General features: G+C 36.1%; 1 protein-coding gene across 2 annotated transcripts in view; it reads right to left on the bottom strand.

The window, feature by feature from the left end:
* DLG2 (discs large MAGUK scaffold protein 2) overlaps positions 1-17,615 on the bottom strand; it is a 657,893-nt gene that overhangs the window by 325,824 nt on the left and 314,454 nt on the right. For both annotated transcript variants that reach the window (XM_006926670.1, XM_006926664.3), the window contains one exon: positions 10,800-10,868. In XM_006926670.1, the coding sequence (XP_006926732.1) occupies positions 10,800-10,868 (69 nt within the window). The remainder of the gene's footprint in view (positions 1-10,799; positions 10,869-17,615) is intronic.

The following is a 17,615-nucleotide window of genomic DNA, read 5'->3' on the forward strand; positions in this document are numbered from 1 at the left end:
CTTTGCTGCTTCCACTACCTTATACAGCTATACAGAGAGAAAAAGAGTAAGGATTGGTTGGTTTATGTCCTCTGGTATAAAAATGATTAACAGTGGAGAATATCAGTCACTCAGTGAAAATGAATCTCCTATACCTCAGGTCATGGTAGAAGAAAGAACCTTAACAAATCATCATTTGTTAAACATAGTCTGTGTTTAGGAGATTGCTTCATAATCACATGATAGGAACAGACCTAGAAGCTGCCCTTAGAAATCTTGCAGGGGAGAGAAATTCTTACATATCAAACAAGGAGCATACATGTGTGCATACATGTGAGCAATCATACATGCGCATGGGCTCTGGACTTAATTCTGTCATGTATAAAATAAGGAAGTGGGATTAGGAGACATTGCCCTAAAGTATCCTTTTTGCATATGCTATTCTCTCTGAAAATCTGCATTAAGAAATGCATTTCTTTGGGTCTAGAAGGATGTTGGGACTCTTGATGTCTCCTAAGTGGAACATACTTTCTCTTCCTTTGTTTCTCTACTGTGCGCTGTGCTCTGTCTTTCATACTAGTGACTGAATCTCTTTGAAGGCACATGAGAGGTTCACAGGAAATGTTTGTTGAATGAATGATGAATAGAAACTTTGTTAGTTGATTTTTGGTATGGGAGAGGAGGAAAAAGGTTCTAGAACATCGGTAAGAAATGGGGCAGATGAGTCGAAGAGAGAGAGAACTAACCCCTACTGAGTATCTAGTGTTTGTTAAAAACTGTTAGAATACTTCCATATTTAAAAAAATAAAATTTTAAAACAATCTTATGAAATAGATATTAATTCCTACTTTATAGATAAAAAAAAAAAATAGAGACCCAGAGAACTTCATTAATAGCTCAAGGTGATACAGCTAGTAAGACCAGTATTTAAATAAAGGTAGAGATAAATTAAAGGCCATTTTCTTTAAATTATACCAGGCTGCTATACCAAGGAGAAGGATTTGAGGACAAACAAGGATTTCAGAGGTACAGAAAAGGCACCATAAGGGGAGAAATATTTACACATTTTAATATTATGCAACGTTGACAATGAAGTGCAATTTCCCATCAACGTGCATAATTAATACTTGACTGCGGGAGAATTCTCCATTTGCAAAATGAGTAGGCTGTGAAAAGCATGGCTCACTTTTACAATTTCCTGTAGCTTTTACAAACCTGTACTTAGAAGGAAATTTCCTAACTCTTGATACCAGCCCACATGTGCAGGGAACTTTCTGTTTGAAGAGAGTGCTCTTTCCTTTCAATTTTGGTAGCCACCTGATAGAAATCACTGAAATTGCATCTGAACAGTGCTACTAGTTTTCCCCAAACCAGCTGCTTGTTCTTTTGCTCTGAAATTACATAGATGTAATTATTGCTCAATGAATTATTGCATTTTTTTCAATGTTTTGTCATCCCCACTAGACTCTGTGCTTCTCATAGGCAGGAATTGAGCTTTTTTGTTTTTGATTTTCTCAAATGTCTCACCAGAGTGCCTGGCTCATAATGGAAATTCAGAAAATGCTCAGTTGAACAAACAGATAAATAAGAGGTTAATCAATCAAATCAATGACCGGTTGAATGAATGAATGAATGAATGAATGATGGCCCTTGTCTCCTCCATAAATCTCCATGAACGGTCTGATTTTCTATGTAACAAGAAGGCGCATCGGTAATTGTCATCTATCAGTCAATAAAAGTCGCTGACTGACATCTTAAAAGCATACTTCAGTAGAGTAAACATTTACCAGGACTGGAAATCAGCAGAGAAATTAAATAAAGAATAAAGACCATTGGCTGCTTTTCTGGTAATAGAGGGACATCTGGCCTGTGGCATAGGATATGAATGTGCTCTTTCTTTAAACTCTCCTATAATTGGGCAGGAGAAGGAAGTAAACAGAAATCCTAATGGAATTTGAGGGTCTCTGAGGGATTAGCAATATATGCAGAGAAAAACACCAGATTCAGTTTGTGTATATAAAGATGGATGTCTCAAGATGAGTAATCTAATGAAAGTTGACAAATGATACCCAAAGCAATACTTGTGATTCCCTGATCTCCACAGCCATACCACCTCCCAAGTCACAGCCGCGTAAGGTAAAAATACAATGAAAATCATTCTTTATAAGGGGTTCAGTTCAAGGTCAAATGCAATGTCTACTAAATATTCATCAGATGATACTGAGACTGTTTCTTGTCATATGATGGATGAGCAACAAGAAAACCCATCTGACCACAACTTCTGTCTAGACTCATTTTTGTGAATAATAAAGACAGGACCGAGAAGGACCTCCTCAGTCAGTGAGTCTAAAAGACGTGGTTGGAATGTCTTCTACATTTCTGTTGAGGCAGGATGGTCTGGTGATGACAGCATGGAGTTGGGAGATAGGCCTCTGGGTTGTAGTCAAGTCTCCTTGCCTTCTTAAGTACATGATTTTGGGAAGGCACTTAACTTTCTAACAGATCCGTAAACAGGATAAATGATTCTAACCCAGCCTCCCTTACAAACTTGTTATTGGGATCAAATAGAATAAGGTCCATGAGATGCCTTTGTAAATTGTAATGCACTGTACAAACATAAGCCTAGTACTTCAGGGTGAACAGCAAAATAGAAGAATAAAAAAGGAAAAGAAGGAAATGAATGGAGAATAAGAATAAAAGCAGAAGGAGAAGGAGGAAGTTTATGAAAAGAAGGAAGGAGAGAGGGAAAAAAGATAGAAAATAAGAGGGGCCAGGAAAAGGTTTGGGAGAGAAGGAGGAGGGTAGGAAGTGGCAGTGGCGAGGAAGAATCTCCGAGTTCTGCTACATAGGCAGATAACGACCAAACGGACACATCAGACAAAAAACAAATGGAGCAACAGAACTGCTCAGAGACAGGATTTAGAAAATTACACCTATGCAGAGACCATACAGTTCTGATAAGCAACTGGAAGTCTGCATCAGATGGCCTCTCCAGGGGAGACAGAGAGTCAACCATGAGTCAGCCTCCTCATTATAAATTTCGAAATGCCAGGCTCTACTGAATTCATGTTATTCTTGTCAGTGCTCAGTGTGGAAATATACTCAGACAGATTTGTAATCATTTCTTGTGCAGCCATTGATGATGGCTCTTTCTCTTTGCCTAGTTAACCCTACTCATCGTTTAGAGACTTCCATGATCCCCCCGACCTCCCGGACAAGGTCAGATCACCTATTACAGGCTCTCAGGAAACCACAGACCGCTCTTTCACAGCATTCGGCACAGTCAGAGATTCACATTTGTTTGTGTGATTATTTGATTAATATTTTTCTACCAGAATGAAGGTATGGTTAGTGTCTGCATGTCTCATCATTATATTTCTAACTAAATTTATTAACTAGTCATAAATGGACTGAAGTCAGCAAGGGCAGCCTTCATACTAGAAAGATACTAGAAAAGGGTGGTATTCAAAGAAGCATAATGGTGCAATATATAGAGGAGTTTGATGCTAGGCCTATAATTAGGTAATTGATAACTCTGACAGTTTGGGTAACTAAATCTTGTTATGAAATAATTCATGTTTCCTGTATTCATTTTTACTAGCCTAACAAACGTACAATTAAATACTTTTTTTTATTCTTCCTTGAATCATTCAGAACACTAGCTCTTCAATGCCATCTCAATTGACATCATGGGTGATCATATTATTATTATAATAATTATGAATATTGATTAAAAGGGGTAATTTTCTAGTTGAATATTTTGCAGAACACTCTAGTATGTTTAATTATATAATAACGAGAAGGAAGTTTACTCACAATTTACTTTAAGCCCTTTAATAAACCAGTATTAAAAAATAAAAAGGTTCCCAAAGAAGATATGCAAGGTGATGTTAAATAGTTATGTTAGCATTGAATTATGCATGGAAAATAAGGACCATTTATAAAAACAAAAACAAAACAAAATTCTCCAGTGAATTCTGTGGCGGTCTTCTAAGATAAATTCCAGCTGTGTGACACTGAGCAGCCTCAGTGTGCGAGGCCACCGTACGGGACAGCCCGGCAGCTCTGGACAATCAGACTCCTGATCTATCACTTCTGAGCTTCTTCTTAGTCCTCCAGGGTAAAACAGATGCCAACAGTGTGGAAATATGATTGCTCTACTTCTAATTTAACACATTTGAAGGTTACTGAAATCGCTTCAGGTGGTCATTCTACTTTTGTTAACTCACATTCCTATATGAAACTGGATTTTAAACAATGACTTTATAAAAACAAAGACCTCCCAAACTCCAGAAATCATACTGAGCTCCACACTGTATTTCCATGTCTTACTTTGGCCTCCAAATTGGCCAACTTATAATAACAAAACACATATAATTCTGAGGAAGAAGGAGAATGTGGCGATTTAGAAATGTGTGTTTCAATCCCAGTTCTGCCACTTACTGGCTGTATGATCTGAGACACCTGCCACTTCTCTAAGCCTCAGTGTCCTCACCCATAGAATGGGATAATATGCTCATATGCAACAATAATAATAGTCATCAGAACCAAATGAGATCCACGTAAAGCACTTATAACATTTCAGCTATTAAATATACAATGTTTAATGTTATATTTTAAGCATTTGAGTATGGAAAATATCCTTTTAGAGTATTACAGTTTATGTCTCTGAATGATGGAGTGCTTTCATTATGGCGTGCTCTAAATTCTATATGTCTTTTCTGGTTTCTATCATTTAAAGAAGCCTTTCTTTTATGGAATAATAACAACAATAGAGGTTAACGTTTATAAAAGTCTTTACCTAGAAAAATATAAATCTAGATTCTCAATGTCGTCTTTCAAAATCTCTTCTGATATTTTACTTGAAATTTCAAATTTGAAAACTTCTATCTGTTCCGTACAAGAAATCGACATTAAAACACACACACGCACGCGCGCGTGCGCACACACCTTGTTTCAACAGCAGATGGCGTGAGAAACCCAGGCCCTGTGAATGAATTAGAATGCTATGTATGACAGCCCTTAAGTATTCCCTGCTCTCTGCAGCCTCAGCATTTTTTCAACACTGATAAATTTGGGGTAATCCTTAAAATTTGCTGTAATGACATCTTTTATATTTTCAGCTTTACACATGTAAGGAAGAAAGATTACAAGGTCTAGGAAAGGACATCTTACAGAGTAAGGAAATAGAAAAAAGAAGCTGTAGACCATTTGAAATGGGGCTAAGAAAAATGAACTGACAGCTCAACTAGGAGCAGAGGTGGAGACTTCAGGGACACAGGAAGAAATGAAAAGCAAATACATGATGGTGACGGGAAACAGATGATCTGGGGTGATCTGCTCATCATTCTTTATGAGTCCATTGAGGTTTAAGCTCTGACCTCTCCCCTCCCAGGATGGAGGAGGGGTCTGTAAACTCCCTTAGTCTCTCCAAGCAGCTAGGATCCTTCAGCAGGTGACTTAGCATAAAAAGTAAGACTGGTACTCTCACCCAGAGCTACTCAAGAGGCTGGTCTGTTGTTTTTGGACTATGAATCACAAACGAAAAAATTGGCGGGGAGAGAGGTGGGGTAGGGAGACATTTAATTTCTTTTCCTTCCACCTGCTTTCCGTAATCCAGAAGTGTAATGAAATCTTTTAGCCTTTGATGCCTTCTCCCATTTTGTGTACTGTCATGGGATTGTACCTTTTTTTTTTTAAATTATTATATTAGCTTCCTTTTAATGGAGTGTCAGGAGGAAGAAGAGATTAAGGCATGGGCCACATCTGTCAACTTTAACCTGAAGCAAGGACCTCACACTGTTAATGGGGATGTTATTCTGCCTCATTATGTCTGGCATAGGTATAGATGATTCAGATACCAATTTAAAAAATAGCAGTAACTCTAAGTAGTAGCTCAATTAGACAGTTTTGTTGTCTCCACGGATCAAATTAACTGGAAATCTGAAATATTGTCACTTATTTTATGTCAAGCTAATAGCAACTTAGGTGAAAAATATATAAACACATGGCCTTTTAAAGTACATTCATTTAAAAAAATATTCTGTGTAGTTGATTTCATGAAAGCATCAGGAAAGAGAGTTTTGAAATAATGAAATTTCCAATTTCAGTTGATTGCCTACACTCAGCAGTATAACACCTTAATGGGAAACTTGTTAAAGACCAATTGGCCTATGCAGAGTGAAAAACAACTTTTGCAGTATTCATTCAGTGACAATGATTGTATGCCACATTCTCTCTCTATCTTATGGACAGCTAAATACATATAGCATGAACTTGAGTGTTCTGGGCTTTGTAGAGAATTATTGAGGTATTCCCTTCTAAATATTTCAGCAATGCAAATTATTTCTACTTTAAACATTTTATGTTATATCCAGAGCTGTCTTACATAAATAACAAATGTTCAAATTGGATCTTCAAATTAATCTAGGCTATAAAAATAAAATTTTGTTTGTATTCTCAGGATATTTGGTACTATTGAGGGTCTAATATGTACTTGCTACTTTTACAGAACGTTGGTAGGTCCTATGCTCTTCTCCTTTTGAGGAGAAAAACATGCTTAGAGGGGAAGGGTCCTGTTTAAGATTAATAGTAACAGATGGCAGAGAGGCCACAGTTCAAAACCAATTCTTTGATAGAAGAGTCAGTTTTCTTTTATGATTGTAGGGAATAGAATATTTTTCTTAGTGCATTATTCATTAGAGGCAAACTGCTTTATACCAGTCAACAATAGAGTGTAGCTGAGAATCCTATTTTTAATTTTTAGAAAAAGAGTCACTTTTGTGTTATAAAGTCAGGGTAAGGCCTTCACATTTTTGGCTTCATCTTAGCAGAGAATTAGATTTATTGCTTGCATTTATCACACAGGTCATTCCGTTCTATTGTGAAACAGTATAAAATGCTTAATGAATGCTTGTTGGCAAACTGCTAATATAATTTTGTGAATAAGAAGAAAGAAAAGGTTTGGAAGTAGCTGTAGAAGAAAATGACATTATTTGGCATGGCTGGAGGAAGTCTTTGTGTTAATGACCAAAATATGGACTGACAGCCACCCAGCCAAAAATGGTCTTCATAAGGAACAAGGAAGGCGAGGTAGAGACCAGTGATACGCTCAGCCTCCACACCCTCACGTCTACCACAAACAACACCTCAACTACCTAGCATGCCCTTGGACCTCCAGAGTCATTCCAAATGATAGGTTATTAATTCTATTTAATGACTTCTAGGCTTAGAGTCAGTTTCAGTTCTTTATAATTTTTCCCCTGGGAAATTCTTCACTATGTCTAACTTGGCATGAATGTGGTTTATGAATGTCATGACCAGCTCAATAAAGCCTCTTCATGCTGCATTACAGGGGATGGACTTGAACAGTGGAGTCAAATTTGATTTGAAATCCAAGCTGTGCTACTTTCTATGTAAGTGCTCTGGGAAAATTACTTAACCTCTTTGTGAATTGAAGTTTAGAAAATAGGATGCCTATTTCATAAGAATATTTTGGAAACAAAATTGGATGAATAAGTAGGTAGATAGATGGATAGGCAGGTAGGTAGGTAGGTATGTAGGTAGATAAATAGATAAATATGTGTAGAGATCTATACCCTACCACCTAATAAGCACTCAATAAATGTTAGTTTATTTTCTCTTCCCTCAAAGGAATATCCATGAATTTGTATTATATTTTTCGTATCAAGTTGCACATTTTGAATATAATCTCATTAAGCACCCAATGACGCTCCCTTCCCTGTCAATATGGAATCTTAACCCCGCCAATGTTTTATTGATAGCATGCTGCCCATCCCTTTGCTAACTCTGGATGTCCTTTCGTTGACTCTTTCCACATATCTGATTTAATGTGGAGAATTCAAAACCGATCACAGTCTTTTGGAGGATGTGACCAATGACTGAGTTTTGTGGAAGAGTTTTTCTAAACTATGGCATTTTCCAGAAAAAGAAAATTGAGGGGAGTGGTATGGAGTGTGTGGTCATAAGGCTGCACAAACTGTGGGTGCTGACTGATGAACATTCTCAAGTCCAATTGCAGAAGGTTTGCAGGCTGGGGAGACTGTTTCCTCTCATGTGTTAAGAATTCTCTTTGTCTTAAGATTTCTAATATAGGGGTGTGTGTGTGTGTGTGTGTGAGTGTATCAGAAATTTAAGACATTTAAGACCATTACTTATTCTGGTCCTAAATTCTTTCTTTTGGAGCTGAAGATAAGCTGATATGTAGAAAGGCTTAGGTAATTCTTTACTGTGTTTAATAAGCATTTACATATAATCTTGTTAATTAAAATATTTTTATATAAATATTAACAGGGAAATGAAGCAGACTCAAATAATGATTTGGAGTGCTTCCACAAATGATTATTAGCTATGCATATAAGAATATGTCTCTCCAAAGTACAGTGAAGATACTGTTTTAACAAATCCTTATTTAATATAAATGAGAATATGTCTTATATTTTATATAAGAACAACAATTACTATAGAAAACACACATATGTCAGTATTATTATAAAAATTATATATATACATGAATTTCATTCTTGAAAAAATTCTACAGAGAAATATTATTAGTATCTACATTTTACAGATGAGGAAACTGAGGCACAAGAAACTAAGTAACTTGCTTTCACATAACTACTAAGTTTCTGAGCCTGGATTTAAATTCAGGGAGTCAGCTTGGATCCATGATCTAGACTACCTTATATATTATTACAGAATCAAATGCTCTGAAATATTGATTGAGAATGCCTTGTATCTTTTTTCTTTTTTTAAAAGTGGAATAGAACAAATGTTACAATGAATAGAGTGTTCTGTTGAGAAATAAGTTACTTAATTCTCTAGAGCTAAGTTCATATTTAGCCTACCACCTCCATTTCTGTTATTTCTTTTGTTTTATTTGTTTGCTTTTTTTTTTTTTAACTAGAAGAATTAAAGCAGTTTAATATTCTTCATTATCAAAAACAGTAGAGGAGCACTAGCAGGAGAAGGGAGTACAGTGTTCATGGACAGGCCACATTCCTTACATTCACCTTCCCAAGGGTTTAGGGATATTCAATGGGTCTCCTTAGCTGAAGGCAAGAAAAGGCACTCCATTAAAAGTATTTATAAAATGTATGCTGTTCCATGAGAGAAAGACTAACATTTCCCTCCCAGGTAGATGTCCACTTAGCCATGGTGTTTGCTGACTTGCCCTATTGCTACTGGGGGTAGAAAAGAACCCTGGGGAGAGAGGAGAATGTTATCAGGGAGAGAGGAGGCAAGGACTATCCCTGGTGAGTTCTACCTGAGGGGTAGGAAAGAGGGCTGCTGCTGTTTATGCAAGCCTCACATTGGAAGCTGCTGAGGACAGGTGAGAGAAAGGGGGCTTGTGAGGGATTGCTGCAGTTTGGGCAAAGTGGTGGGCACAACAGAAGACTACGGAGTGCTAAAGCTGAGGGTTTTTTGAAAAAGATAGTTGAGTCTCCTGGGACACCACACGGCTGGAGGAGTTGGTTGAGTCTCATAGCATCAGTGTGTGTTTGGTTCTCTACCCACCCAGGCTACATTGCCAGAGACAACCAACAAAAAGGAGATAAACGTAGTAGAATGGTAAGGAAATGCCATTTCCCGTTTCCTTCCTTATGCCCAGTACTATCAAAGGATAAATCTAAGAGAAAGAAAGATATAGAGGGTGGTGTGTGTGTGTGTGTGTGTGTGTGTGTGTGTGAGAGAGAGAGAGAGAGAGAGAGAGAGAGAGAGAAAGAGAGAAAGGGAGGGAGGAGAGAGAAAGAGAGAGAGAGAGCCCGTGCTCAAGCATATACACACACATACACACACACACACACAAGCAGACCACACCTCTATCAACTCCAGAACATTTTGGTAGAAACCAAGTCTTAATGATGTTGGAAGGAGGGACAGAGGTCTGAATAAAACATAAGATTTTAAAATGAAGAGGACTAATAAATAAAGTGGGAGGTTTGAATTGAAATGCCATCAAGGAAGCTTAATTGGCAAGTAGGGTCAAATAAAGCATAGGTGATAATATACTGGAAAAAGAAAATAATTAAATTTTTATATATTAATCAATTAAGTGTTCTCAATTAAACCAGTTGCAATTATAAGGTAAGTGGAAGAAAATATTAGCTCCTTTTCCCCAGCCTTTCCAGCTTTTATCTGGTTGGGGAATTTAGAAATACAAAATACTAAGTCCTCTACATCTGTTAAGCCCACTCTGCCAACACCTCCATTCTCATCTCCACTGACTTACACACACTATGCCTCAGAACTGAATTACTCTATGGCCTCATGTGGTCATGTTTATGTACATGCTCTTTCTTCTGCTCAGAGTACCTTTCCTTCCAATAGATGCTTCAGGCAAACTTCCATAGATGCTTCAGTTCTCAAATTGAGAGTTACATCAACTTTGAAACCATTCTGCTGGCCATTCCCTATCTGATTCCCATTCTCAGTCAGGTATCTTTCCTGAATCCTCCTTTACTCCCTTATATGTATCTCCTGTGTGATTCTTACACTATACAAATATGTGTTTGTATACAAATATGTGTTTGTATTTCTGTAACTCTCACTAGACAAAGAATCCTCTGAAGGGAAAGAAGAAATCTTATATGAATTGTTAAATATACTTTGTAGCAGTGTTTTAGGAAATATAAGCTTCACAGATACTTGCTGAGAAAGCGGGGGGTGGGGGGGAAGAGAGAGAGAGAGGACAAGGGAGAGGGTAGCGAGAGAAAGAAAGGAGAACCTTTCTTTATGCTCGCAGTGATAAAGCTGCGCAGTTTAGTGTAAGAGATGGCTCTATATTACTCTTATCTTACCCTTCCAGTGAGATAGCCCGTTGGAGAGTCACTGAAGGCTGGCGGGTTGCAGTGCTGTGTTGGGAGTGACTGCAAGAAAAGAAAGAAAAAAAAAAAACATGGGTTATTTATTTAAAATGTCTTCATGCATTCTAATCAGTCCTGTGGTCAAGAAAAGAACCAATCTTGAAAGAAATAGGTAGAGATTAAACCACTATTCTTTGGTGATAAGTAGAACATGCCCCCGAAATACAAATGACCAAATAAGGGGTTCGTTACTATTTCCATATAATTTGATCAGTTAAAAGTAATCTTTAAATGACAGGTTGACATGAAAAGAAACAAATATATTTGAAAAAGGTAATTTTCTCCCCTTTGGAATAAGACAACATAGAGCATAAAGACAAATTTCATTATGATGCAATGTATTATTTTTTTAAAGCGGGATATTTTTTTCCCAAAACAAAATTTTTAAAAGAATGAATTGACAAATTGTAGTAGTATTTAACTAGTATAAATTTATTAGTTCAAATTTGTAACACTTATACACTTAGTAACAATTTTGGATGAACATAAAAACTTGAAAAATGAGGCTTCCAGCTTCATAGCAACTTTAGAAGTTAATGTAACTTCACGTTTTGTTTTGATTGCATGGTAACAAGATAAGTGGTTGCAACACAAATTATAATATCTAACATTTATTGAGCACTATATTTATTAAAAAATTTTCAAAGTTTATATGTTTACATCTTTTCTATTTTACAACCCTATGAGTATGCACTGTTCCATTTAACAGATGAGAAAAATAAGGCATAGAGAAGTTCAGAAGCTTATCTAAAGTCATGTGGTAAATACCTTTGCTTGAAATGTCATCTAGACTGTCTTATTCTAGATGACATTATTCTTAACTATTATATTATATCATCTCCCAAATGGTAAGAAACTTTCAGGTTTGTAAGAATTGGCTTTGCAGTTTCAGTATATTCAATTAGAAAGAGATAAAGGGACATTTTCATCTGAGATACACGCAATGACAATCCAACAGCAAAAATGAATGCATTGTGGGTTTTGTATGTGTTAAAATGTATGATAAAACATATCTCAATGTATAATTTTATTTGGTAATATTAGTTTAATATTTGAGTTGTACTATTAGTTACATATACGTGTAGTGTATGAAAGTGTATATACAAAGATATATGTATAAAGAGAAACTTGGGTCAAATGTTTGCAGAACATTATACTCCTTCACTCAGCTCTAGGATTTCTCAGCACATACTCTGAAAACACTGACATTGCCACAGAAAGCCAAGCTGTAGAATGTAGATTTTTATTTGGAACCTTGGTTGATAGGAGTGCGAAGAGGTTGCTCTCTGTGAATAGCATTTAGTTGTGCTGTGGATGGCATTTATCTGAGGTTAAGAGAGCAGAATTTTGGGGTCTGTAGCTAAACCCTAGAGAACGATCTTCAAGTTAAGCATTGCATACTTTGTTTCCTGGCATCCCTCACAGTGCCAAGAACCACATATATTCACTGGACATGTTTTGATCAATGAATTGAAAAGTATCATAACATTCAGGAGCTGGACCATGTAGCCAGACTGCCTGAGTTCAAATTCCACCTTCACTCCATATCCCAACCTAGAATAAGTTACTTAAGCTCTCTGTATGTCAGTTTTTCATCTGTAAGATTGGAATGTGATAGTACCTTCCTCATGGGGTTGTTATAATGATTCAATAAATTAAGTGTTTTGAATAGTGCCTGTTACATGGTAATAAAAGTTACATAAGTGTTTGTTAAATAAATACACAAAAATAAATAAATAATATGATTTAGCAGTGTGTACTTTGAGATGTTGTATATTAAATAAAAATTATTATTTATATCACTTTAGTTAGCCATATAGTCAACGCTATAAGGTGTATATTTGTGAGTACAATTTTAGTGATCAATATTAAATTTAAATATATTTTCTATTGCAAAAACATTATCGAATTAATGGAAATTAAAAGAAGAGAAAAATATTCACACATAATTCCATTACTTTGTCTCAGCTTTACAGAATTATCTAATTTAATTCTTGTAGCTGTCCTATAAGGTAGGTTTAAGTATCTCCATTTTATGTATTAGAAAGTAAATCACATAGAACTTAAATAAGTTGTTAGAAATCAACAGCTTGCAAATATAGAGCCAGAATTAAAACTAACGGCTGTCTGTTGCCAATTGTATGTACTTCCTATTCTATGCTACTGACTCTCTATGTGCCCACATTTGTTTTATATCGTTTTAAATAAACACAGAATATATATAACCACATATCTTGCATTTTTCCCCTTACATTATAATTCAAGCAGATCTGATAGGGTCTCTATAATTGTTATTTTTGTGTTATATGATGTTACTTCCTAGAAGATATAATTTATTTAACCATACTTTAATGGTTAGATATTGAGTTATTTTTATTGTTTTAATATTATAGACAATGCTGCAGTGAATATACTGATATCAATTAGCTTTTTTTTTATTTGACAATTTCCTTTGAATGTTTTTCCCCAAATTAAAAAAAAAAAAAAAACATTTGTTAGGTTCTTGATTTATGTTATTAATTACTTTTCAAAAGCTTTATACCATTTTATTGCCTAGAAAAATTATTATACAGACACATACCAGTTTTGCCAATCTTACAAACACTGACATCAGAATTTTTAAAAACTGATAATTTAATCAGTGCAAATAACACTTCAGATTTATGAATATTTATTTCTCTGTTTATTAGTGAGAATGATCATTTTTTTCTAAATGCTTATTTGCTAATTGCATTTCTTTTGTTTAAACTGTTAATCCATTTCTTTACCATTTATCTTCTACCAGTTTAGAAAGTACCAACAGTTCTTCTTGGGTAAAGATCAATGATGCTCGCTAAACAACATTAAGGACAACTGGAATTTCTGATAACTTCCTCACTATTAGCCTAGCCCACATAATTAAAACAAGGAAATATTCAGTAATCTCACTTTACTTATCTCCACCTTAAACTAACTACTTCATTATTCTCCCCTAAATTATTCCAATAATGTCCCTCTTAAAGTTTTAGTGACACTATCAAATGCAAAACGTACCATGAAATGCTCAGAGAATTTGACTTCTTTTATATTACACATGCAAAGTTAGCCAGTTTCTCCTACCATGTAAATTTGGAACAAACAGAGACTTTTACAACTTGTAGTTACTCTCTTAATCTATTGAGACAATTACGGTGAATTATCTGACAGTCAAGACCTTTGGGCACAAGAAACTTTTTGTTATTCCATGACAGTTACATTTAAGCAGTACTTGCAAGGGGAATACTTGCAGTAGGTATTAGGAGCTACCTGATGGTGATAATAATTGGTACTTTAAAATATATGCCAAATATCTTCCCCTTGGAAGTTTTTGTTATTCCCATATTATTGGCTCCATATTATTGGCTCCATAGACAGCATGTTGCTAGTTCTAGTTCTACCATGACTAAGAAATTATAGGCAAACACTGCCTGGCTCTTTCACCTCCACAGGCAGAGAGGCCAACCAGATGGAACTCAGAACTGCAGTGGAAAGAACAGAGGGTGGAAAGCACAGCTAAAACTTAAAGCTTTCAACAATGGAGAGCTAAGTACTTGGAATGTGTTTTGTCATAAAACAAACAAACAAACAAACAAACAACCTATTCACAAATGGCCACCCTCCCCGTTGTAGCTATAATTTTCCTAGACACTGTCAAATATCTCTTCTGTGAAGCATTCTATGATATGCCTCCCCACCTCCCCAGCACAGCTGACGTGCTGCTCTGTACCCCAACTCAACATTTCCACACATGTATAACTGCACCCAGGGCTAAGAATCACCACCCTTTATTTCTGTGCCTGCTTTTCCCACTAAATCGTGTGTGTTCTCAGAGCGAGGAGTAGGGCTTGTCCACGTGTACATTCTCAGTCCAGGGCTGGCCCACGAAAGATGTTTTTGAATGATGAGTACCATGGATTGAATTTCATCTATCTGTGAGGACCCATTCCTTATTTCTTTTAAACTTTGTAACAACACTGAGAACTAATTTCCCTGAAAATGTCCATTTTCAGGGAAATTAAATTAAGGCTCAAGTTTTCACAGGTAGTACTTAGCAAAAGTAGAATCCAGGTTTTTCAGTTCCAAAGTGTTTGCTCTTTTGAGACAAATTATGTTGCTTTTCAGAAAAGTGAAACCAAAGCTCTGTGATTAGTCTATGTGGAAGAGTCAGCACATTAGTTAGGAAATGCTGAACTTTCACTAAAGATCATTGACAGCTCTTTTTTTCTGCATAAACTATCACCCATTATTTTCACCATATATGTTCAACTTGCACGTCAGTGGCTTTCAAAGGTCTTTTTTTTTTATGAATATAATTTAATAGAAGGATTTCTCTGTCCTAATTAGTGAGCCCTGAACATTTATGAGGACTTGAGTGATAATGAATGGTGGGTGAGTCAAAAGAGAATGAGGAAGGCTCAGCATCATGTCACAGCTCTGATGCTGGGAAGATGTGCCTCTCACCCAGTAGAAAACCTGTGGTACTGACTCTGTACTTAGGTAGCTAGGCTGCGGTGTTAAATCAGGAGACTATGGAGGTAAGTCTTACTAAGACTTTTTGAGGTTCAGAGAGAGGAAAGAGCCCTATTGCCTTTCTAAATCATGCTGTCATTGAATAAAAATGAGCCAGAGACCAGTAGAGTCCTTTTTCCAACAGCTCTCTGATTTTTTGAGTGAAAGATTTCCTAGCTGTTGCCTAAAAAAAATGGCATTTGAATGGTGCCGAAAGATGTATTCCTATTGCTGTGTTAAATTAATTTTTTTGAGCATCTGAATTAAAATTATTTTATTACACATGAAACACAAAGGTCCTAGCTGGTAGTAATAAATGGCTTATTAATTTTCTTTTTCTCTTACACGATGAGAAACAGGATAAGTGGTCTTTCCAAAATGTTGTAATATTAAAACTATGTTGTTTTAATGAAGAGCACAAAAAGGTTTTTTTTTTGTCTTTTATTAACAAACTGATAACAATAAACTTCTTTAATGTGCCTTTTAAGGACCCATCCATCACTGAAATATCTCCTGACATGTGTTCAATGATTTCATTCTTCACCCACATTTTTGAAGAATTAGCATCTCTCCTTGTCATATTTAACTCTTCACCATTCTCTTGAAAACTGTATCTATCATTTATCTTCTCTCTTAATATTTATTTTCTTCCCTTTTTATGGCTACTTGCCCTCTCTTCAAGTACATGCATTAAGTTGCCATTATGCTTAAAAAGAAGAGTATGTCTTCTTGGATATCCAATCAGTGCCTCAAATGCAACATTACCAAAATATCATCATGTTCCTCCATTGCTTCATTGATACTTAACACTTAACATGAGTTTTTCTTATATATTTACTTACATGTTCTGTTTACATCTAACAAATGTTACTAAGTACCAGGGATTATGTAAGATGCTTGGGATGACTCTGATTACTTAATAGTGTAGTACTCAATAAATACCTGATAATAAAGAAGATAGTGAAATCAAATAAACCATTTGGCACCTTTTCATATGGGGAACATTTTCAATAAATCTCCAGGTATAGTTGATAAACAAACCTGTGGATCTGGAAGGATGTATACGTATATTAAATGGTGGAGAAAGAAAAAATAGCTTTCTGAGATTTCTAGCAGAGTATGATCAAGGTCATAGAGGATGAAAAGTATGCTTTGTGTTCTCGGAACCAGGAGTGATTTGGCTTGGGTAGAGCAAGGATGAAGTCAGGAAGCTGACAAGGGGTAGATCATGAGAGGCAACAGATACCATGCCAAGAGGTCTGGATCTTATCTTGGGGGCAATGATGAGCTCTCCAAGGCTGCTAAGTGTGAGTGGGGTGGGGGTCAGGATGGTAACATCTATGACTCAGAAGGGTAAACCTGAAAATACTCTGGACAATAATGCCTTAACTTGGATAATAGCAGTAGGGATTAAGAAAAGTGGACACATTTAACACATTCGGAGGTAAAATATCTAAGAATAACTAAGAGGGAGTTATAGAGAGGGCACTTTGATCTCCTGAATTGATTCTAGTGATCTAGATAGGTGGACATTTCTTCTGAAAGTTAAAATCTTCTAGAGAGGAGGAACCTGCTCTTGCCAGGGTAGCTGTGCTCTCTTCTAGAACTTCCAAACAAGCATTCAAAAGTAGATCGACTTTGGTGTTAGAAGCGGGGTGGTGGTGAGGAAAAATGAATTGAGTTCTATTACTGACTGAGAGGATGATTGCACTGTTAACAGAACCGAGTAGTACATGTGTGTAGATGAAAGTACATGTATGGATAGAAAAATATAATTAAGTTTGGTTTGGTAAAAGATTAGCTTGATATGCCTATTATATATGTGAGAAATACGATCTACAGTGGAGCAGCTCTAACTATTGAAAAGTTCTTCCTTCTCTTGTTGTAACAGCCACCTGTCCATAGTAGCCATTGAATAACTGAGATGCTCCTTACATCTTCTGTGTGTTAAGTACCATTGGGTCAACACCAATTCCTGGTGAACCTATGAATGAGTAATGTCCACAGCATTTTGTCCTCGATAGCCCTGCTCAGATCCTGTAGACTCATGCCTATGGCTTCTTTTATTTATGGAGTTTATCCATCTCATATTTGGCCTTCCTCTTTTCCTCTTTTGCATCTTTTACTCCTCAAATAAACATTCCTAACACTTTTGGTTCTTTCTTTATAAGATGGTTTCAAAATTCCTAGCTGTCTCTCTGTTTACTGTTAAATTTTTCTTCC

Source organism: Pteropus alecto, unplaced genomic scaffold, assembly GCF_000325575.1.
Source record: "Pteropus alecto unplaced genomic scaffold, ASM32557v1 scaffold7, whole genome shotgun sequence".
NCBI classification, from domain to species: Eukaryota; Metazoa; Chordata; class Mammalia; order Chiroptera; family Pteropodidae; genus Pteropus; species Pteropus alecto.